The sequence below is a fragment of the Pieris rapae genome, chromosome 19, assembly GCF_905147795.1.
Source record: "Pieris rapae chromosome 19, ilPieRapa1.1, whole genome shotgun sequence".
In the NCBI taxonomy this organism is placed as follows: Eukaryota; Metazoa; Arthropoda; class Insecta; order Lepidoptera; family Pieridae; genus Pieris; species Pieris rapae.
Genome location: NC_059527.1, coordinates 1,910,260 through 1,935,671, shown reverse-complemented (window position 1 = coordinate 1,935,671; position 25,412 = coordinate 1,910,260). Strand labels below are relative to the sequence as shown.

The 25,412-nt window shown below is 32.0% G+C and overlaps 1 protein-coding gene across 1 annotated transcript in view; it reads left to right on the top strand.

Annotated features, from left to right (window-relative positions):
* LOC110993509 (uncharacterized protein DDB_G0287625) overlaps positions 1 to 25,412 on the top strand; it is a 158,228-nt gene that overhangs the window by 16,574 nt on the left and 116,242 nt on the right. The window contains exon 2 of the mRNA XM_022259797.2: positions 23,217 to 23,374. Coding sequence (XP_022115489.2) covers positions 23,243 to 23,374 — 132 coding nt within the window. The 5' untranslated portion in view covers positions 23,217 to 23,242. The remainder of the gene's footprint in view (positions 1 to 23,216; positions 23,375 to 25,412) is intronic.

Below are 25,412 nucleotides of genomic sequence, written 5' to 3'. Positions count from 1 at the left end.
TCATTAACAGATTCAGAAATCTGAGGCCAGGACCTAAAGAGGTTGTAACGCCACTGATTTATTTATTTATTATTTATACATTCACACATCACACATCACACATTTCGCATTATCAAGTTTAAGACTTAGAATATCTTAGAGGGTAAAAGAATAAAACATCACGAAAAAATTGTTTTATTTTCCTTGTCTGCCTGTTCGTGTGTAGACGGTAACCTTTACTTCATTACTGATCTATTCGACCCTAGTAACCTATAAATTGATCTTACTTTGCACCATTATTAAAAATATATGTATGCATTAACTATCGCAAACTATGGTATCAGTTATGAAATCTCTTCCGCTCAAAGCATATGCCTTAAAATGGTCAAGTTAAAATTACCGTTCCCTTCAAGTTTGCGTATCACAAAGCAAAGACCCATTCTAGTTTTCTGAGTAAAAACGCAACGCTTTGATGACAGTTTCACTACAATTCCTTTATATGAATATTAATTTAAAGTTTTGCGCAGATTTTAGTTTTTATTACTTTTAACATTTAAATGCTTACAAGTGCAAATATATTTATGGAGATTTCAAAGCTTTTCAGCATGACCTTTCTAATGGTTTCTAAATTGTCCGATGTATATAGTATATGTCCGATGGATTTTGCTATTACTCCAAGTATATCATACCATACTAACTACTATAATCATATTTGATACTAGCCATTAACTATCAGTGATTGATGAACCCTTATGAGTTCATTAAACGAGTTAAGATTCTAATGCACAAGACGAGGTTACCGGATATTGGTTTAGTGCTTACACTCGAAAGTTTCCGAGATAGGAGCTTAAAGCCCTTGTGGCTTTGTAGGAACTTTGCTTCAGTAATAAACAGGTTATGTTATAACCATGTTAGTTAAGCTTAGGAAGTGCTAAAGTTAGTGTGTTTGTTTGAAGACAGTTACAACTGTATTTTCTGAAAAAACTGTATTATAGTATATACCCATATATATTGCACTCGGGAATAATATATAAAGAAAAAGCTTGAAAGCAGTGTTGGCCTAGTGGGTTCAGCGTGCGTCTCTCATCCCTGAGGTGGTAGGGTTAAATCCTTGGAGGAACTTGCTTGCAATAGACCTAAACAGTAAACTGCGTGTGTCAAGTACATGAGGCTGATCACCTATTCGCCTTTTAGATGAACAAAATATCATGGAACAGATACAGAAATCTGAGGCCCTGGCTTGATAAAGTTGAAGCACCACTAATTTATTTTTTATATCTTAACCTAAAATTCTGTTTGTGACTATATTTAAAAATTTGTTATCCATATTCATTTGGCGTAGACTTAAATTTAATTCACACATGTGTGAATATGTATTAAAGGTAATACATATTCACACACTTACAACTCATGCTTAAGTTTTGTTTTGTTTGTCACTTTAGTCGTACTATGTAGTCATCTCGTAAATTTTCTCGTACCATAAGTTTTGAAATAGTTTTGGATGCCTCTTTACAGTCATGACCGCATAGGATTTCTATAGTCCTACTATAGGTACCAGCCTCTCACATACATGGTTCATGTTAACCACTTCAGCGCAATATTGTGATCAGGCAAATAAAGTTTATTATTGAATTATATTTGAATTTATGTGTTTTCGGCCATAAAAATTTGACCTTCTTTCGCCGTCTCATTGAAAATCCAAAACCGGTGCCTTATTTAGATAAAAATCATGTCCACGTACATCATTACGTCAACTTGACATTGTGTGGTACCTTGAGCTATTCACGGAAATAAAGATTTGGTAATGGCAATAACAAGTAGTGTTTGAATTACTTGATGGTCAACAAACTCAGGTTTTAAGACGGTAAGGTGTGAATTTAAATTTAGAACGCAGTATTTACTAACATGGTATGTAATAGAGAATAGAGACCTTTAGACTTATTCGTCGTTGGTTTAGCTAAAAATATAATTATTTATTAATATTTTTATAGTTTTGTATAATTTAGATATTATAGTAGAACACACATTTATCATGTACATCAAGATACCGTTTTTTTACTATATTTAGGGCCTCTTTCACAATGTCCGAATAAGTTCCAAATAAACTATTTATTACTTATTGGTAGGATAAACAGTATTTTTGCGTTTCACGACTGTCAGATAGCGCTATTCGTCATGAAACGCGAAGTATCTTATTTGGAACATATATCTTTCGAATAATGTATGTGTTGGATAGCTATTTGGTACTTTATCCATACATTGTGAAACAGGCCCTTATACTTTTTTTTTAAATAAATATTATCTAGATAATTCCCCGACTATGTAGGCGTCAGAGGTATTAAATAGCTAACATTAATGTTATTGGTAACTCGGATGATACACTACTACCTATTTGTTTTAATTATACTTATGATAAAATTACTTATTGAATTAATTTTATTCATAAACGTATGAAAAGCCTCAAAATGAAACAGATTCTTAGTCAGTTATAATATATTTACTTCTCTATGTATCTGCGCTTTATTTATTTACCAGAGAGTGATGACTTTGACTACAAATGCAAAAATGGACGGCGTGGTCAGGCGCAGGTGATCTTCTAAGTTTTTTATTATTAAGAAACACACGCAGAAATCTGGAGCCAGTTACTGGGAGTAAGAAACTCAAAACATTCAATAAAAGAAATTTGTGTCTTTATGGTTGAAGTAAATGTATAAATATATCCGTAGTTACACTACTAAAAGACTGTGTTAGTTAAAGCTAGGAAAACGCGCAAATATTCAGCCTTGGCTTGAACAATCAGCGAATATCTTTAAAGCTGTAATGTTTATGTGACTTCTAATTTGTATTCAGACCTGCGTTATGAGATAATTAAACGCAATATGGATTCCCATAACGGGTAACTGTACTAACATCGCTTGACATTTGTTTAGCGGAACTACGTGTAGGCTGTGATTTTACTTAAGCCCCGTAAGCTTTGGGGCCAATACCCCCATATTGAATTGTATATAGTATATACTAAACGTAACAGCAGAATATTTTTATATGTTTAAACAAAAAATATATAATATTATGAAACAACCTCGTGGTTGTAATACTATTTTTAAAAACGTCGAAAGTGAACCTTCAATATTAACGCAGTCTGATACTGACATGGTTTAAGAGATAAATAATACCTTTAGAGTTATTTGTATGGTATGGCTAAAACCTTAAATCTTATGTGTCTAGAAGTTCATGATGCACCTGTTACTTTTATAAATTTCCCTTTTAAATTCGTATCCTAACTTGCGTACTAACTGATTGAAACTGATCTAAAATTATAGGTAAGTAATTGATTTGCACGTTTTCTTTTAAGTGTGTCCTTTTTATTTTTACTGTTTACATACCTTTAATAACTTTTTTTTGTTCCGATACTATTGACTATATGTCTTATGTATGTTTGCACTTCTTGCGCTTGATTTACCTATTTTTTTCTGACTTTGGGCGCCTGGAATAGTTCGCTCAAAAGCAAGAAAGCCTAAATTTTTTTAATATAATAATAATTTTAATTAATAATAATTAATGTATGATATTATATTTATGTATGCAACGAATTATTAATAAATATTAATACTGTATCCAAGTAACTAGAGTTTAGGAATCTTTGATATCCTACAAGAAGTATTCTTTAACACTAAAAAGGTACAATTCCAGTTAAAGCAGTTTCCATATTGCTCCTAGAGCCTCTAATGCGTACCTGTACCTGCCACTTCGCCTCATTGTCCTGTCGCTTTATGATTTTGTTATGGTAGCTTGTTTGCTGAATGAATTTCAATTATGTTTTGTTGCTAGGTTAATGAAAAACTCAGGAAATAGTTACTTCAAGGAATTCAATTATTATTATGACAATTCAAATAATTTAAATGTTTTAAGCCTGTGTATATCCGTGATCAATCTGATTGTCGTTTTTATAGTTATCCCTTGGCATTGCGAAGAGATGTTGGATCTCTCTGCATGTTCTACCGAATTTACCACGGCAAGTGGGTCTTAGGAGTTATCTGGATTACCTGCATGACGTTCATCGATCACGGAGAGCAGAATACGAAACTCCTTCCGCCAAACCTCGATGTCTGTAGCTCCCAAGCTCACTGGCATTGAGAGTGTCGATGGGTGATGTTAACTTAAATTTTAACACTGAGCTTCCTGACTGATTCCTGTCTGTTCCACATTTTTTTATACTTGTTATTATTTACCCAATTTTAATTGAATGTTTTAGTCGTGTTCAAAATTTTACAGTCAAATAATTAATGTTAAAAATGAGCCTTCAGTAGTTATTGATTAGAATAAAAACGTTATTGAAAAAAATAAATGTGTGTTCTAATACACAGTTTTGTATTCTAATGCCAATTTAGACGCACGATTATTAGGATTCCTAAAAAAACGAATATTCTCATATGAATATATTTAACTTAAATTATTATTAAAGTTACATATTCAAATCCATTGTAAACAAAATATTGTAGAAAAATATGTGTACATATTTCAACAATACATTTGTACTATTAATTAAGATGTAAAACGAATGAAGCAATTTTTAAATGCTAAATATCCCATTGTTATACAGAAATCTACCGGGTTCGATTCGGGTCAAAAGCCATGTGACTTGACTATATATGGCCAAGTATTGTGAATATGCCAATTACCAACAATTGTTCATGTCAATACGATGGTTTCTGAAATTTATTGCCCGAGCGCAAATGTCTTGAAAATCTAATCTCTTGTGAATTGAAAGTGAAATGGCTGATTTGTGGAATTCACCGCATTGTATTGCGTGATTGGAGGAGTTATAGTTGTATTGCCTTAAGGTGATTGGATTGAATCTAGATAAGGTTTCTGATATTAACGGTTAACGACCCCAAGATTACAATAATAATAGAGATAATGCTCGTTTTAATAGGCAAGTATGGTTAAGTATAACCATAAGTATAACACGTAGTAACTTGTATTGGTTGCTTTTTAAACTATACGGCCAAGTTTTAATAAGTACGCAATTAAGACAGTGTCAGGTAGTGCCGAATAGGCGAATTAAAAATGGTCATGCACAGATGTACTTAATATAAGCTTTAATTAGTAAACATACAAATAACAGTATTTACAATATTTTCAACCTACTTAGTTATAATAATAATAAGAAAAATATTAAAAGACAAACAACAAATTTATAAAGTTTAATCCTCGTATCAATGTAATGTTATAATTACATAGAAACTTATTATTCGTTTTTTTTAATCTATACTTAATAAAAAAGTCTCTATCTATAAATATATACATAATAAATGAGAACGTGGAGAAACTGATCGTGGTTGGTAACACAGAAGGCAAAAGATCATGTGGCCGTTCACCAACCAGATGAACCGATCAAGCGAAAGACTCATCGTCTTCAAAGCTATACAGTGTGATAAGGGAAGCGCTGGACAGAAACCGATGGAGGCAGGTGGTCCGATCTAGATGCTTCGTTGCTGACCACGATGCTCAGACATGAGCTGCCGACTAAAGAGAGAGAGAGAGATTAAAAATAAAATTGGTTCGAATTGAAACCCTGGATTGTAAATTTATTGAGGAAGACAATAGAGAGCAAGACTATACATTTTGTACATAAATTAGAGAATATACATGTGCTTTTTTAATTATACATATAGTCGCCCTTGATTTGAGAACTGGCAGTAAATGTAAAATAAAATTCATTTAATATTTCTTTTTTTTTGACGTTCATAAGTGTACATTGTTAACTACATGAATAAATAAATTTTGAATTTGAATTTGAGTCGTTAACACTAAGCCGTTACATAAAAACAATTATAGTTTTAATGTCTTCTGTTTTTAATCAGTTGTATGGACTCATATTGTTAGCTTACTTATGTAACCTTGCGGGCCTAACTTGGTGCATCTACGCATTAACAATTATCAGTTATCGTAACTGAACACGTAATCGTAATTATAATTTATGATGATGATCGAAAACCATAAATACAATGCTGATAACATAAAAGTATGGTTTGAGTACTTAATGCAGAGACAATGAAATTAATATGTAAGTATAATTATAAAAAAATAACTCCAACTAAAGCTATAAATGCTTCTTAAGTTAGCAATAAATCTCTGGTACTCTTGTTAATTCTTTCGTTCCACATGTTTGCATCTGCTATTTTTACATTAACTTACTTGTTATTAATGTACTTGTATACATTGTAGAAAATATGAATATAAATTAAGTCAAAACCTATAAGTACAGATTTTGATTTTGTTTCTTTTGGACTCTTGAGCTCAAGAGCTCAAGGGATCTACTGCAAAAGCGCTAATTAAAGATGTAAGTAAGATAGTGCCTTTCTTCGCTCAAGGAAAAAGCAATACAGTGAGGAAATACTGCATCAAATCAATCTTTTAAAATTTGATTTGTTTTATTTTTAATCAATTTTAAAACATTATTATTACCTGGTAAATTAAGAAATTTGTCAATACTGTATATCCGTGTATTGGTAATGCCGACGACAATTCATTTTTATTTTCACAAAAGTGCAAAACCATTCCATATCCATCCTCAAACGAACCATGAAAGTAGTAAAAACAGTATCGAATTGAAAGCATAACAGAACTGCACAGACAACAAACACAAAGCTCATCCAACACCGACCTTCACAAATAACCATTTTTCATTTGAGAGACACGCCCCTAGCTATGGGGCTGTGTTGAGAGACGATACGATATCGTGAGATGTAAATGTCCATCGTCTTTTTAAGTATAGTTCACATTTGATGCCGTAAACAAGGGATGGTCATAAGGTCAGATAAATATGTTTGGCTTCCTAATGTAGTTCTATGGTAGACTTAATCATTAAATTAGTGCATATCATTATACAATCTACATTTAGCTCACTTTACAATTAACAGTTTAGGAATGTAAAGCAATTATCATGGTGTGTCAATGCCATCTTAGTCACATTTGATTCACGTGAATTACGGTATATTTATTACTGGTAAAAAAATGATTACCATGGAAACCAAAAAAAAAACATTATGTAAGTATATATATTATGGAAAACTAGCTTGTCAATACGTATACTTATGTATATTAAAGTTTGTTAATCCTTTATGCTATATCAAATCATGTTTTCTTAATTCGATATCAATTTGTTTGAATTATTAAATTTATTTCTAATTTAAAATTACTGTTAAAAAATGTAACCATAGATATATCGTTAACATACTTTGCATAACTATGCAAATATGTATTTTATTATTCATATTAAGCTAAAAGTTATAACACGTACTATACAATCAATCAGAGCTTATGTATCAATAATTTATTATCTGTACTGAATATCAATGTCACATAAACTTGTATTATTGTTTAAAATTAGCTACCTATAATTTTCTTATTATAAAACAAAGTTACACAGCACAGACAATGTTCTGTGACTTCTATTACTTAGAATTGAGGTAGTAAAATTGTGTATTAAAGAATAATGGTTTTCAAAGTACCAAAACCTTAGACAGTTTAATATCCTGAAATAGTCCACTTATAAGTGTGTATTGACTGTATACTATTACTTGCTACTTTTTTGCATATTATATATTATGTAATAAATACCGAATATTTTAAGACATTAAAGTCTATAAGTTACGAAAAGGTAATTTCATTTTATATAAGTCTATAAAATTACTTCGTACACAAACAATCCAATTCAGTACTTTAATAAAGTTATGGGCGTAATAAGACGCCAAAGTACTCTAACTAAGCTAGCCTAGCTGTGGTCTTAAGACCATTGCTTATTTAAATGTGAGGGAAAAGACTCCAGACGGTGCCTGAATTTAGGTGTCTGGCACTTTAAATTCAATACACATGCTCCCATAAGGAAGGGTAATATCGCCCAATATCGCACTCGTGCGCTGTAAATGTATCCAGGGCTACTGCTTAAAAGCTTTAGTTTTTCAAGCGTTCTATTGAAGTGGCGATTCGATGTTTAAACGTTTCCTACTTCGAGGATGGTTTCAGTGTTGCTGTTGATAAATTTGAAATTGGAATTCTGTTTTTGACTACTTCGACACAATAGGTAATTTTTATTCTAGTGTAATACCAATAAAGACGGTTTTTGCCAATCTTTGAAAATGTTTAGATTTGGTGTATACATTTTTTGGTTAGCTTGCTTTTTTTACCACTGATCGGAACCCTTTCTCAGATAAAGAGCCTTCTCTAGCTTTTTGCAAATATATCCATGGCTTTTTTTTCTCTCTTTCTATATTCGCTTCCTGCTAATGCTTCTTTAAAATATATCTTCTTTAAGGATTTTTTCCTTCTTCCCCTTGGTATACAAATAACTTAAACAAAACATATCTAGGATCAATACAAGTCGATAATACTAATATTTAATATCTGCTGAAAACTTATTTACTTTTTAGGAGTATGCCAATAATAATTCTTCAAAGGGAATATTTTGGAAGATTCAAAAGTCCTTTAAGCCTTAGGGTGTCGAGTGGCGACCCTAATTCGCTGGTGTGTGCGTTGCAGACGCGTTTTGGACGCGATCAATAGAGTCGTCTGCAGGCTGCAGTGCGGGTGACCTTGTACGTTTGCTCTCATTAGCTGGTTCCTGGAACTCGAAAAGCTTTGGAAATTTTAAATTTGGAACGTGCTCGAAGCCTAATGATGCGGTTTGAGTAGGGTTTAAATTTGGAATTCAAAAATTATAGATTTGCATTTCAAAGGATTATTCATGTTAACGATTCATTAATTTTTAAGTTGTTTTTCATGCCTAATTTATTATAATAATCTCATTTTTAAGATTAGGTGCTTCAAAAAATATATTATCGATTTTGTCGGATATCAGGAAATATGCAAATAAATAATTAGATATTGTTTTGTAAGTCATCATTCAAATGCGCAATTAAGAGTGGGAAGGACTCGAAATAGTTATGTTTATCAAGCTGTTTGCAAGTGGTGCAGTATTGCAGCAAAGAGTTATTCAAATAAACTTTTTACAAAGGTTTTTATAGGTGGCATTTTAAAATAAGAACACCACTTTTTAAACTTTAATTTAATTGTTTCTTTGCAACTAAAGATATCAAAATTGTAGGTCCAAGAAGTATGACTGATTCATTAACATGACACCCTTCCCCAGTTACATAAGGTATAAATTTGAATATAGTTCAACTTAAACAACTTCAATTAAACGTTGAGTAAGTCTTATTGCAATTATAGAGCCAGGCAATGACATAACTGCTGGCTCCACGCCAGGAACTGATAGATGGGATTTATACTCGTGATATTAGCTTGGTTTATACTTCAATCAAGGAGGCATATTTGCTAATGGTTAAGGCTGGAATTTATTTTCTCTCCTATATTATATAGCTTGAAAAATAAAAAGCCTAAGCAAAAGGCAAACCCCGCGGGCTAAGTAGGATTATAGGTGCTAATTGGCGGGTTGTTTTATTTTTTTTTTCTATTCTGTGGCGTTTTAAATGTAGGACCTCTTTGTTGGTGTTTTATTATTCGAAATTTAAACGAAATCTCAAATCTAGTGTTTATGGTAATTTTTGTAGCATACTTAGAAGTTGTTGATGTATGTAAATATTCGTTTTTCACGCACAAAAAATACTCAATAATTCTACTAATATCTACTCAAATAATAAGGGACCACTATTTTAGTTGCTTAATAGATTCTTAATTGGACATTTTACATTAAAACACACTCAACAATTATTTTCCTGTTAACAAGTTGCGCCAGAATTTACAATTCCATAGGCCATAGACCATATAAAGATAACATCTAGTATACTCTTTTATGGACTTCCGTTTCCCTGTGTCTAGGGTGGTTTCCGGTACGTGACCTAAACTGACCTAAATGTCAAATGCAAATCTTTATTAAACTACCGACCTACTAGACTGCGAATAACTTGCTTTAAACATAGTTATATGAAATTTATAAAACTTCTCGCACATTGAAGACTAATAAGAACTAAAATTGGCGAAACGACGCCGCTTTTAGTTGCATTCTGATTGGTCAATAGCACAGATACGAGACAGTGTCATTTCGTTTGACCAATCAAAAACAGATTTTAAAAAAAACCTGAGATCGAAATCGAACCGTATAGGGACTCTTTCCATTGGTGAAGATGAAACTAATATATATATATATATTAAATTGATTATAAAATAGAAAAATGTCTGAATCAATATCGTCTCTGTTGAAATTTTGTCGCATAATTTTTTTTCAATGTATTTTTAATATCTCATGTAAAACACACGTTAAAAACACACGCACGCATCACCATAAGTACTATGTTTTCATTAAAATAAATATAAAACGGAGTTGTGATACATTTATGTAAAACAATGGTTTGTCTCGCGTCGCTGACTTCGATTATATGACCTTGATGACTGTTTCCGCCGATACTTAAGTTGGAAAACATGGGAAACCTAAGGTTGCATTATAAGTGGTTTAGAAATGACGTAATTTTCAGTTACGTATTTACTTAGTGATTTTGCAAAATACGCCTTTAACGCAGGATAACATCTGCAAATAGAGGGTTTTTGTACATTATAGATACGTTTTCATTCATTAATTTCATTTTATCGCTTGAAATAAATCGGTGGTATACCCTTTTTAAGCCTGGGCCTCAGATCCGTTCTGTTTCATGATCATTTTTCAATCTAATAGGCAAGTCACCTACTTGTAGCCTTCTGCGCCTGACACGTGGCGTCGACTTGGGTCCAAGGGAAGCCGGTTTCCTCACGACGTTTTCCTTCACGGTTCGAGCGAATGTTTAATGTGCACATAGAATGAAAGTACAATGATGCACAACCGGGGATCGAATCTACGACCTCAGAGTTGAGAGCCGCATGCTGGCAGTATGAAATAGGTTATTTACATTAAATGTTGAGATTTGTTAAAATATCAACATTTATCCGAAACCAACATGTGGAAAATACATTCTATTTTGTTGATCATAGCATATAGTTAAACAGGTAAGCGTTCTAAGCTATCGCCGTCCATTTGGTCCTTCGCTATTTTCCGTCTCCCACGAGTTAGGCGCATTAAAAAAAATATCTCAATTGCAAAAACGCAACTTGTCCAACAACATAAAAACCTTTAATTTCTATACATATTTTATGTAGTATCAAAAAGAATATTATTTAATTCCACCTGCTAAGCCAAAGAGCGAAATATTTATTCGACGTGATATAACTTACTAGGCTTGTATATTGTTATAGTCTTATTGATCTAAATTTAGCCCAAGGGTAATTGTGAACGCCAATTATATTATATTTATCGTTCTATTATTCTGTATGTCGCGTTTTCAAACCTTACTCAGAGTCGTTAAATTAAGTCCAATTCTAATACTTATTTGAATGAAACCACAGTTACAACTGTTTGAGAATCAGAGTCGAGACTTAACTAAGTATAACTTCTCTAAATAACAGAATTTATATTACTGATTTTAGAACTTGCAAAGTGTTCATATTATCTTATTACTAAATCAGTGGTAATGATGAATAGCGCGAGATTTCTTAAAGAATAGAATAATCCCATGGGAGGCGGTATCAGTTAACATCAGGTGAGCCTTCTTCTCATGTGCCTGTTTATTTAGAAAAAAGTATTTTATCCTCAAGTAGACAATCTCAAGAACTATGGATTTTCATACGGTTTTTACCAATACACCTTATACAGCAGTGTTAGGTTTAGGTTTATAATTCATGGTTTTATGGTATCATGACTGAAATTTATTCATGATTATTGAAGAGGTTGCAAAGGATCTTGCCAAAACTTGCGATATTTACGATGCGATTGACTCGGGTGAGGATGCGGGTAAAACTACAAACCTACATGGTTGTAAGATGAATTCATAATATAAATAAAAATAAACTGTCTGACTTTACTCTACATTAAAAAGCCTCTCATGCCTCTTGATTTACACATTTAAAGTGTAATTTTATTTATAAAACACTCTTGTTGTAACTTAAAATAAAATTGCATTATATTATATTAGATATCTAGATTTTTCCGTCGTTACATCTTATATAACGCACACATGATTTTCTTTAATCGAACTGTCAACTTAAAAACCATTCAACCAATTGAACTGCTATTTATCGGTCCTTCATTAAGAAATTTATTTTATAGTCGGACATGCATCAGAAATATACCCTTATACTTGCAATATAGGCTTTTTCAGGCTGATTGGCAAATTGCTTGACAAAAGTAATAACCATTATTTGGCTGGGTTCGTATGAGATAGAACGTGGTTCGTTGCCAACAGAATAACATTGGCTGCGTTTTTAAACGAAATTTTTGTTCAATGCTTGTGTTTGCAAGTTATATCGAAAATCAGTATTCCGACAATTTATAAATACACGAGTTTACGTGCTTATTTCAATGTTTAATTTACTTGATATATTTATTAACGTACACCAAGCCGGGCACCAAAAGTCGCAGGAGAGATTGCAGTGAGAAATATCCAGAGTTGGTGCAAATTTCGACATTTAATTACGAAGTTTTGTAAAACAATTTGAAATATTTCATTTTTAACTTTATTAAAATCCTAATATATATTAAAATTAAATAATATAAATTAAATTAAATAATATAATATTAATTAAATTTAAATTTAGAACCTAAAGTTTATTGTGAAAATTATTGTGACGCTTGACAAGTGATTGAATGAAAATCATTGAAAATAATGGATTTCGTTTTAATAATTAAAACCAAATTCAGCTAAATTTTTTACTGCATAATCTTCTCAAGGATTATATTACAAAGAAATTTGATATTAAGGCCAAAACTTAACCTTGGAACGTATTAATTGTTATATAATTATTCTTATACAATTTCTTATACGCATAATAAAGTTTTATTATAATTTAATGTTTACAAAAAGTTCCGGTTTAATGCGGTTGCCAAGAAAAAAAATTGCATTAGAATTATATTTATTTTTATACGTTATTAATACTTCAAAACTTTAGCTCACGTTTTAAAGGACGTATAATTAATTAATTTAGCCAAATATAACATTTTTAATATTTTATTAAATACAATCATTATATTCATAATATTACTAATTTACTCACGCAAAGAAATCCACACAATTATTACACTGGAGTTAAAACATTATAATAATTTTAAAATTCCATAGAATGAACTACGGAACAAAACGATGCATAAATTTTCGTAGTCTCATATTAAGAATATATGAACTGTGCCACGCAATAAAAGTGCTTTATGGCGTCCAATTAGTCATATTTTCATACGCAATTCGTTTAAATATTATTTTTGCATCGCTATTATTTCATATTATCCTGGCGGGGTGGAAATAAGTTTCAATTTAATAAAAACAATAAGCTGTATTAATAAACAATTTAGATTCATTAAAGAGTAATTGTTATATTTACTCGGTAAAGGAAAACTTTGTAAGGAATGTCGTCTTAGCCCCAACAAGGCGTCGGAGTGCGTCAGGCTGGCAGACTGACCACCAACTTGCCGAAACAGAGAAAAACAAATCTGAGATCCAGAGCTCAGAGGCTCTCGCGCTAGCGGTAAGGCGCTCGCGGTAGCGCTCCGTTTTTAAGAAATTGTTATAGAATTTAAAAGATAATTAGATTCGTCAAAAATTCACTTAAATTTGCAGAGTAGAAAGAGCGCGTAAAGTGCATAATGCAATATGCACTTAAGACGTTCTAGTTCGGACCACCAACATCGCCAATTTCACGAACAGTTATATCGTGACCCGCTTAACCCCAAATGTCAGTGTTTACGACTTCCGAACAATATAATACGAATTTGCAAATATCACCGTTAGTTAATCGATTGATATCATGTTACAGTGTGAGAAAAAAGTATTTTTTGTATAACGGTTGCTTATTAATTTATCTTCCTATTGACGTATTACCAATGTGAAATTTATTTATAAAAAGCATAATATGTTCCTTAGAGATGTTGTAGAATTCTAAATATGAATGCATCTATTGAGTTATTGAGGGAGGGCCTCATAACCTATTTTCGATAAAATAGTTACACAAACACATCTAAACAAATCGAAACGATGTACCCATTGTGTGTTACAAAAGTTAATTTCTTTAAACATAATGTAATTCCATATACTTTCTCAGTGCTACGTATTATTTTGGCCAGTTTATTTGACAAATACAATCCGTTAGAGAACCGACCCAGATTGAAACTGAATCGAGAGTAATCGGAATACGCGTAACTTCCTTTTGCGTGCCTTGAGAACGGTTGTTGCGTACACTCGTAGGAAGTAGATCATATATCACAATGAAAAAAGAATAAGGTTTTAATTAATGAGGTTTTAATCTCTTGGTTTCTATTTATTTGAATAAAGAACACCTACTTGGTAACTGGAATTGACAATTACATGTCAGCGTTCGATATTTAAAAATATTATCTAAATTGCACAGATAAATAAATAACACTTCAAACTCTTCATTAAATATAATCTGTAAAATATATGTCTTGTCTAACCTCAATAAAAATGTTTACTTTATTTAGTAAATAATCAAATTATTAATTGTAGGTCAAGAGTTTAATACCTCTATAAAAAATGCACAAAGGTTACTTTTATTTAGGATTTGAATTGTGTTTGTCCTTCTCTTTAGTCGTAAGTGTTATTTTAATAATGTTATTATTTTAATCATACTAGAAAACAAAAGAAATGTAGTGATGTAAATTACTGGAGCCTAGATTTGTTTAAATTGTTATGTCGGCCAATGAAAACAATTTATCATTATTTTTATACAAAGAAAGAATATAACTATATATAGATACTAAAATATTATGGATAGCTTTTTTAAAAACCGAAATACATTCCACTCGATCGTATTTTGTGTTTCATTTCAATCTGTTTTGACAGCGTTTAACTGTATTTAAACCTTTGATTCGCAAATCAGTTTATTGAAATAACTTGTGATAGTAAAAATAACATTTTATTTTGCAATTGCATTTTGAAGTTTCGCCACGTTTAAACGATGATAAGATCGAAATGAACTTGCGGTTATCTTATTGTGGTTAACAACAATAGGTTTACTTAAACAAATATATGATTGCCTCATATCATTCGAAAGGATAAATTACAAATAAAACATTTGTGTAATACTAAGAAGTTAGTTCTTTATTATAGATATTTTTGTTTGTTTAAAAACCGATGTAATCCGCATAGAGGGCTGATACTACAGAAAGCGAATTTACATATCACCATATCATTTACATTCATCGAAATTTAATTGGGACAAATTTTGGTAATCTGTATAGGCCTAGTAACATGAAAGTTATATTTAGTTTATTTACATATCACAGAAAACCTCAAATTTTGACTAACTGAGCTAATATCAGGGTTTTGGTTTTTTGTGTCGATGTGCAAAAACTTACTCTCGTAATTTATTGCTGACGTGCCAAAAGAAGTATAACTTCAAAAATTGATAACGAAACGGATGCGGAATCCAGAGCCCAAAACCCAGGGTTACACCACTGGAATTTTTTAATTTCATTTCTAATCATGTATATGATACCTTTATGGGTCTGCAAGTACCAGTAAAGTGGCCGTATCTAAACTGCACTTTCGCTGACAGCCCGTAACAGTTTCTCGGAAACTAAGTGGGCTATTGTGTCGTGAACTATGCACTGATGCAATTATTAAGAATTTGCACGACAAAGTTTATAAAGAAATTCTACCTGGGCGATAACTGGGTGGCGGATTCCGAGGAAAATGATTACAGATTCTGAGTAGTTAAAACATTTGAATGTTTATTGCATTAATCTGACAATGTTATTCCAATTGACAAAGCGCGATATGTAAAAAATAACGTTTATGTGGAATCTGTTATGTATCTAAATATGTCACCTTTGCGACACTTAATGTATTGGCAGGAAAATCAGTGATGTTAGGATACAACTATGTTTTTGCATACACATTTTCTTTTGTATTAGCGCACTGTAGACTACTTCCGATGTAAATACGACGAATTGCGTAAAAAAGGAGAGCATGAGCTCTTCGAATGCAAGTATTTTAATGCTTGTATAATTCCTGGAGGAAAAAACTTCGAAAGTAAAATATAATTCTTACTTGCAGTGTATGAAACCTTATATATTTAAAGTATAATATTTAAAGTATTGTTATATAAGTGGAAACACTGCAATAGGAAGTCCTTGTTAATCAGTGTGAGAACTTTTGACATTAATTTTAAATCTTTATTTCCTTACGTATTCGCCTTTCTTTATTGCTCTTAATTTTTCCTTTCCTGGAATCGTTAAATCAGTTACTCATACACTGAATTAAGTTTTAATAAATGTTAGTAAATAAGTGAGACAACTGTTTCGTAATGTATCATGTATTCCATCTGTGGCTGTATTCTCAGTGTATTTGTTTGCTACTATATTTAATTTATGTTAGCTGTAGGAGTACAAAATAAATAAATAAGTTACCTAACGTGATGTCTGTTTCACTGTAAATAATGTATAAACATAATCAGTGTTAAGTGTGTTAAACCTTTAATCTTAATAATATATGTATAAGAAATTACGTCTTTAACTACAGTGCCTATACACTAGGTTTGGTGAATAGTGTTGCTTTTGTGTGTGAGACATCCTTGAGGTCGTTGGTTTGATCCGCGGCTGTAGCAATAGTCTTTCTGTTTAGGTCTAACACTTGCTCGCACTGTGAAGAAAAAGCATTAGAAAACCGCAAGCATAAGACCCAAAAGTGACTGCATGTGTCAGGCACAATCTTTCCTAAAGAAATCTCAGGCCCAGACCTCTAAAAGGTTGTATAACCAATGGCAGTGGTATATAGTTTGGTAATTAAACTAATTAATATTGCCATTAAAGCGAATCCCTTCTTTACCTATATTCTAGGCCACACTTGCCTAGTTTCTAGTATCTAGACTTTCCTCTGTTTTTGCCCAGGCACATTGTGAAAGTAACCTTGAATGAAAGTTTATGAAGATTGATGGATAAATACGTAATATTGGATGTTCGCTTTTACAATAAACAATGATAATATACCATGACCAATTTACTTTATGAAAGTTAATTTAATTCAATGCAATTTCGTTCAATTTAACAATTTAACAACGTTATTACTAATGTTTCCTTTCACGTGTAAAAGTTTTTATTTTCAAACAATTCCTTTGGAGAAAAACGTATACTTACTTAATCTTTCAAACTGACTTCTTATTTTGTATGCCAAGTGGGTAGCGGAAGATATTTTTGGTTCTCAGTATGATATCATAATATTTGCAGCAAGGGAAATAATCATGCATTGTACTAGTACAGGTTTTTTTTAATGGAATATTGCTGTTGGCCGATGGCCCTTAACAGTTCAGCTCGGGCTTTTTAGCTCGGCCTGAATATGGTTTCCCGCGTCTAGTGCAAGGGAGTCTCCTGCGAGACTTGAACCTCGGCTTGCCGCCGTGGGCGCCGTAGTAATAAGTGACCATTTATCCTTTGACGCCAAACTTGGTTTCATTTAGTAGTCAATGGAAAAAACAATTTTTCAAGTTATTTATTTAGAAAAAGTTAGTTGGCTTAAAAGTTATGAATCACATAATATAGGTATCCAAATTTATGGTGACGATTTCAAATAAGAATGAAACTGTTGACACTTTTTTATATTCTGCTGCTCATATTTTCTAAAAACAGGACCATTTTGAGTCCCACGCTTCATATCGGGTAGACCGGGACTTGTAATTGGAAAAGGGACAGTCCCGTTCGAAACGGGACGTCTGATCACGTTAGGAAAGTACAGGGATGAAAAATATGCGAAACTACGAATTTTTAATACATTAATATTATTTATTAACACTTGACATGTGATACTTTAAAAAACGCTTAATGTAAAGGGCATAAAAGGATTAGTAAGCATTTCTACATTTTAATAAGTAGTTAATATAAAAATAATAAAACGTAGTAAAAGATTTCAGGTTAAGTTTAAACTGTCTACTTGTTATACGATGAAATAGTTCTTGTAAAGATGTTGCAGGTTATGTAAATGACTGTTATGTAACTGATGTTGTTATAATGGTACTGCCACTTTATACTAATCTTTTGACTTTTAGACAATCCTAGTGTTATATCTGTTCAATGTTGTTATGTGCGAATTTGATTCTTGTTTATTGCCAGTTCTTTTCTTTCGTTCTTAGCGCTTGATTTGAGAACTGGCAGTAAATGTAAAAATAGTAGCATTTAATGTATATTTCTTCTTTTGTCGTTCATAAGTGTACATGATGTTACCTATATGAATAAATGATTTTTGATTTGATTAGTTCATTTAAATACACACAAATCGAAATATTGATCATGTCGATAAAAAATATCCAAATCGAACTGAGATTATTTTGTAGTTTTTTTTCTGATATAAATATTATTTTGTCTTGTTAAGGCTGCTCTGTTCTGGGAAGAAGTGTTCGAAATTATAAGTCATATACAGATTTCTGGCTAAATGCATTCTGAAATAAGCAAGGAAGACTATAAAATATAAGATTATATTATATCTTTTTATTTCAAGATTATGGCATGACATTGATTATAACTATAACATTCTTGCTTAGGAATTAATAATTATGTACATATTTCATCGTATTGTAAAATATTTATCTAGTATAGTAGCTAGTATATCTAAACTAATAATAAATGTTGTTTCAATTAGTTCCTATTACACAGGCAATTTTGAAAGTCAAAGTTACAAATTAAAAAATGGAGATGAATGGTCAAGAAACGCCATATTTACTCTTTTAAAATACATAGTTTTTATTTAACATTTTATATTATCTAAAAATCATTCCGCTCCGACTGTCTGTCAATCTGTCCGCGATAAACAAAAAAAACTACTGTTATTGCAGTTAACACTAATCTAGAATTATTTATGACGAAGATAACTCCTCCAATTGCTGAACGGGTTGTTAGTACTAAATAATTTCATAATATTTGTGCGGTGATTTTCGTTTATTTCCTTTTCACAAATTGAGCGTTTATTTCTAATTGAAGCACATTCTCTGGAGCCGAGTAAATCAACAAATGTGACGCAATATCAAACGGTATTGTCGCCACTCAAGTATTATATTGAATGCCAAGCAAAAATCAGTTTTGATTGAAGGGAATTAGTTCTACATTGGTCTGTGCTTCGCCATCATTAAGTGTTCGGGCTCGAGTTTTGAATTACAGACGTGCTTAGATTAAATAGTAGTGAGTTGAAGTAATTGAAGGCTCTGCTAATTGCATGAGCCTCAAATTTAAGAAGAAAGGTGACTGACTCCTATATTCCAATGAGTTTCTCAAGTCTTTTTCTGTGATAAAAATCTAATAAGAGACTTAACATGGTCATGTGACTAGATTTTTGTATTCTGTATCGTATGCCTAAGAGAATTGTCAACACTAAAGGTGCTTATTAAATGAAAAGTCACCAAAGAGTTTGTCTATTCGTGACTAGAAAACGCTGAAATAATTGTGTTTTTCTTTTTCTTATAAAATTTCATTTATCTCTATACTGAAATTGATAAGGAGTTGCGCGAAACTGCGCTTACAAATCGATGACGTCATATTCTGAAATGCGCTAACGAAAGTTATTCCGGCGGCTGAAGATATAGAACTTGTCAACTGAGGCCTTTCGTGCCAGTCAATAGCGCACAACATACTTTCTATACATTGTAAAACAAAATAGTGTAATAAAACAAGCATAATCTCTTATGTTTGTAACTACCCTATAACATTGTGAACGAATTTGTAATATCAAAAATCGACACCCTTGTAAAGTTTCCGATTATGGAAATGAGTTTAAAAGCTGTTACTTGAGACACTGAAAATTATGCCTCTTTATATAATTCAAGCTTCCTACTTAACATACCTAGTATATACCACCATATATGGTATTATTTGTATCAGCATAATTGTTTCCTAGTTTGCTAATTACAATCAACTAAAGATTATCTTAAGTATATATTTATTTATACATTCTAAAAACAATGTATATGCCTAAAAAATACAAGAAAATATGACATCACAAATTTAACACACACATACACATCAATTACATTAGAACATAAGCAATATTGATATATTGATTATGTTCTAGGAACTAAAGAAACGGCCACAAAATAAACAAAAATAAAACAAATTATTAATACTAACTAATAATATACTTTAATTAACTAACTAATAATATTATAATATTTCTCAGACATATATGATTACCTATATACATATATTCGCTGTACAAAACAAATAGGTTTAATATCCAAAGCTTTTTGTATTTACTGTCTTGATATTATGTTATGCCGCGAGGCTTTAGACCTGAACCAACTTGTTAAGTTATTACAAAACTTCTGAAAGCTTTTTGCTTTTATTTTATAATTCACGTAATCTACAGAAAGCGTGTTTTTGGTTAAATCTATTGAAAATATTTAGTTTCTGTGGTCCTATAACGCATAAACCGAACCTTTTGACTTATCTTACAATTGACATCCATCCACAGACAAGGGAATAAGTGAAACTACCTAGTTTAAGTATTTTGTTCCGTCTTAGCGTACAAATTATTTTATGTTAATTCAATATTTTTGCCCAATACGTGACGTGCTTTCTTACAAATAGGTCTTCCACATGTTTATCGCTCACTTATATTAATTGTCCAAACTTGTACCTTGCTTAATACATAATGTACGAAAGTAGGTCTGTTTTGTGATGCTAATTTAACAAAATCGAGTACGCATAAGCATGTTATGAATAATTTGTATTGTTTTATATATAATACTAAACATATAACTGGCGTCTCGCTACTATGAGCTAATATTTGTAATATTTGTACTACTTTCAATGTGACTAAAATTTAATTTGTTGCTGTTGTTTGTATGATCTTTAAGAGAAATATGTTTTTTATTAAATATATAAAGTAATAAAATAAATGATCTATTTTTTTTATATTTTATTAAGAGCTTGCCATCACTAGAACTTGTAAACAAATTATAAATACTGTATATTCAATTGTTATGTTCAGGTTTTAATTAACGATATATTATACGTATATGAATAGAAAATGTATGCTTACGATAATTGTCATTATTTTAGTAAATATACCTTGTAACATATCGCACACCGAGAACAATACTGAATTAAGTCAAAAATCCTCGAATCGACTTCGACTTCGATCGTAAAATAGGCATTTTTTTCCGCACATACCACAAAGACAGCCATATCTTTATTTGCTAAAACAGCCAACACATGTCGTGCTAAGTCTCTTTTGGTGAATGAATAACTGCCTAGTCGTACCACGAATAAGAATCTCATTCCAGTTGCGACTTGTTCGTTTATAGAAGCAGCATAATATACTGTAGATATAGCATTATGTTAACTTAAATAAATTTCAAAAACTGAGCCGAAAAATTATGTACACGCAAATTTAGTTCGTTTGAAAATAATTTGACTAATTGACTTGCCTGAAATGAATAGTAATAAAATTTTACGTTATAACTTAAGCAAATATTTTTTTCTAGCGTTGTCTCATAGTACTGGTCTTATCAAAGAAAACATCTTTCTCATAGGCACGTCTGAAGACCAAAATTCTAAGACTTGTTTTTTCTTTTAGACTAAGGAACTTTAATAACCACTTAGATCTTACACACGAATAAGTCTGTCACTCATTTGCTCGCGCCTACAGCAACACTCAGACTAGAGCTCTTGTCTGGTGCCAAGAAATCTGGAGATGTCGCGGTTATGAGATTTTTATTTTTAGCTCTATTTTTGCGACTTTTTGACAAGCCAATGGTATGTTGTATAAATAAGAAGACAAGGAATATGCTGATTGAGCGACTGTAAATGCAATAGACTTTTAAACAATGAAACAAAAAAAAAATGCCTAGCATAAAAATTTCTTTTTCAGAGATTCCTCCACTACTACAGAACTAGTTCAGCTCTATGTAGAATTCAGGGATTCCCGCAAAAGAGCCTGACCCTCTCGCTAAATGATCCATGTCCTTTATCATATATAATTCATTGTTTTTTACTTTCAATTTTCACCACCAGGTGCCCAAGGTAGCTACGGCACTAGGCGTTAATTTGCATACAAAATATAATGTCATTTGATATTTACGACGCAGCGTATAATAAGAGTGGATATAATCACCAGCTGTTCTCATTTCAGTAAACGAAATCATTAAACCCCGATAAAATCAATTGCCCAATATGTGGGCGTATATTTATTTTGTCACAATAATAGGTCGATAGAGGCATATTATACGATTATGTAATAAATAGGCCGTCGTTATCGGCTATCAATGATATTGTATAGAACCGATTTATATTCGTAATAGAAACGAGATATCGTATGCGGATATTGTCTGTATGCGTTTAGAAAATTAATTCTATTCCGTCTCCTTGCCGAATAAATCCATGGAATATTAAGCTATATTTAACAATAATAATTGACAAAAAAAATGAAGTAAATACTTTAGTCCCTGTAGCAATCACCGCGATGTCCGTCTTCCTACAACTGAGCATTTTTAAGGCATTTTTCAGGCCACTGTCAGTTGCCCACTGAAGTATTTTCGAATCAATTCGACTTACAGTCTATCGACAAGAGTATATAAATTCTTAAAAGGCCGGCAAAGCACTCAATATAAAAATATAAGACAAATTTGCAATTTAAAATTAATTTTATTTATAATCAACAATGTCTGCACCATCTTACGCCTGACAAAGACTGTCAATAAATGGATCTGCTTCTCATGAAGTCAAAGCTTCGTTTACTACAGATAGAGATCCTTCACGACGTTGCGTTAATGTGCCTCTGTTAATATCACATTTAGAAAGAAATAGGTTTTATGTAGGCGATCTTCATCTAATATATAAAATTCACGTTTTACAATGTTCGTTCCCATACTCCTCCGAAATGGCTCGACCGATTTTTATGAAATTTATCAAGCATATTCAGTAGGTCTGACAGTCGGTTACTATCTATCTTTCACAAGTGATAAGGAGTGCTCACACCAGTATTTTATTTCTTAGTCAAAATTTTATGTTTTTTTTTTTGATATAGCATACAACAATACATGCAATCCTTTTCATCCCTCTACAATTTTTATTTCTTATTTAAAAACCTATGACGTAAACACTGAGGTGCCATTCCGGAATACCGAACAGTCTCTACGAAACGGAGTTCGCGGGGGCAGCTAGTTATATTATATTTTATTTTATAATGAATTTTTGTTTATAGAGCATGCGGCCGCGGGCGTGGCAGTGATGAGCGCGCGCGGCGCGGGCGGGCAGCGCTGTCAGTTAATCCTGCAGCGCTGCCTCGCCATTCACCTCGCCAAGCCGGGCACCGCGCCCGACGACTTCTGGATGTACGACTCCGGCTATCTGCTCTTCCAGGTGAGGCAATTAATATGCACAATGAACGCAATGGGAGAACAAATGCTTTAAATCTATTATGACTTTTTCACGCTCAGTGGTTTTTTGACACGTCAATTGAAGTCGTTACACTTTCTTTTAATAACTATAACTAAAATTATTAACCGGTATTATGTGAATATTAACAGACAATTCTATTTTAATGGGTCACAAAAAGTGACTGAAGTGCCCAAAATCGAAGAAATGATTCAATTAATAGGAACATATATAGATTCAAATAATAAGAAATAAATCTGTAGTTTTGCACAGCTAAGAGGCTGTAAGCAGATTATTAATCTTTACCACTTTTGTCATCATTGTAAAATGGAAACCTTCAAGAAACGAGCCTAACAATTCTTAAAAGGCTGGCAACGCACCCGCGACCCCCTGGGATAGAGAGTTTTCATGGGTGGCGGTATTTAACATCACTTGAGGCTTCTGCCCGTTTGTCCCTTGTTCTGTAAAAAATATACATTTATAAATATTGGTGCCTTATTGAAGTGAAACTTCTCTATAGAAGTTTCACTTCAATAAGGCACCTCATACACCTATGTGTATGAGGGTAAAATTTTTACGGTTCGTCACGAAGATGTGCAGCGTTTTTGAGAAAAAAAAATGGAGAGACCGATTGAGAAAGAGTGAGAAGATGGATCGAGAAAAAATAACACGCCAGTGGTTGATGTAGTAGTTTAGAACATATTAGAACTTTAGATGAAAATTCAGTCTCATAACAATACAGTAAACGATTTTTTTTAAATTTATATTATCATTAGCACGTATACAGTGTGTAAACAGTGTGAATATAGATATTCAAATACATGTAGTGATCATATACTGGAACATGATCGTCTTTTGGGGCTTATACCTTAGTAATCATTAATTTACAAAGAAATTTTACTTCTGACATGTGTACTTTGTACGCACGCACTTTTTTATGGGACAGATATTTTTTATAGAAAGTAGTGCTTATTGTAGACCTTGGACAAAAGCTGTACAACTAAACTAAGATGAATTTAAGGTAGACATTGCAGTAACAGCCGGCTTATTTCGAAAACACTTGCGAGCACTAAGCCACGGGCGAAATGAAACAAGTATTTCTAAAATATCGATTCATTTATAGATATTGATTAATGATGGTACACGATGCTCAATCAATAGGCAATTAAAAATGCATGTGGTTGTATAACTTTAAATGGCCTAGATATATCAAGTGTATAGCGAATCCAATTGAAATGATTTTACCATTACCTAACAGTTAGTATTACTTTGTACTATCATGTAGTCAGTTAATAGCTCGAAACAGCCCTGTAGGTTATTCATTGTAGTACCTATTTGTATAAACTGCTAGATAAGATCACTGAGAAATCAGATTTTCATGAAATTATCCAAGAATTTCCGAAATAAATAAATCACATATGCAAGTAGGTGATCTGTGCTTGACACACGCCGTCGACTCTTTTGGTCTAATGCACGCCGCTTTTTGTGGGAAAAATGACATACATTTTGGACAATAACTCGTGCAATGCAAAAAAAAGGCTTATTATATAGTTAGTGATTATCTAGTTGATAAAAGGGCCTAGGACTAGTGCTGGGCACTCTACTTCTAATTAATTTGCTATATTTGTTTTAAATATTGTAGAATTGTTTGATGATTTGCTTTTTTTTTTAAACAGAGTACCGAGAGTTTGTTACGCCGGCCTTTTCTCTCGGCCAACACCCTCTGTCTTCTTTGCCGATGAGTAGAGATGCCTACAGGTTCAAATTTAATGACGTGGAATAAGTGATACTATGATGATATTATGTTCCAAAATAAACGTATTTTTTTTATTTTTTTTTTATTTTAATGGATCTAATCTTTTATTTACTACACACACCATTGAAAATATATTTCAACAAACATCGTTAAGTAATAAGTGGCATAAAGGTCGGTATCATCTCATTAAACAAAACCATCTTTTATGGATTAGCCTTTAAAATTAAGGACATTTGCAATTTGAGTACAAGTGGTGGGCGCTACAAT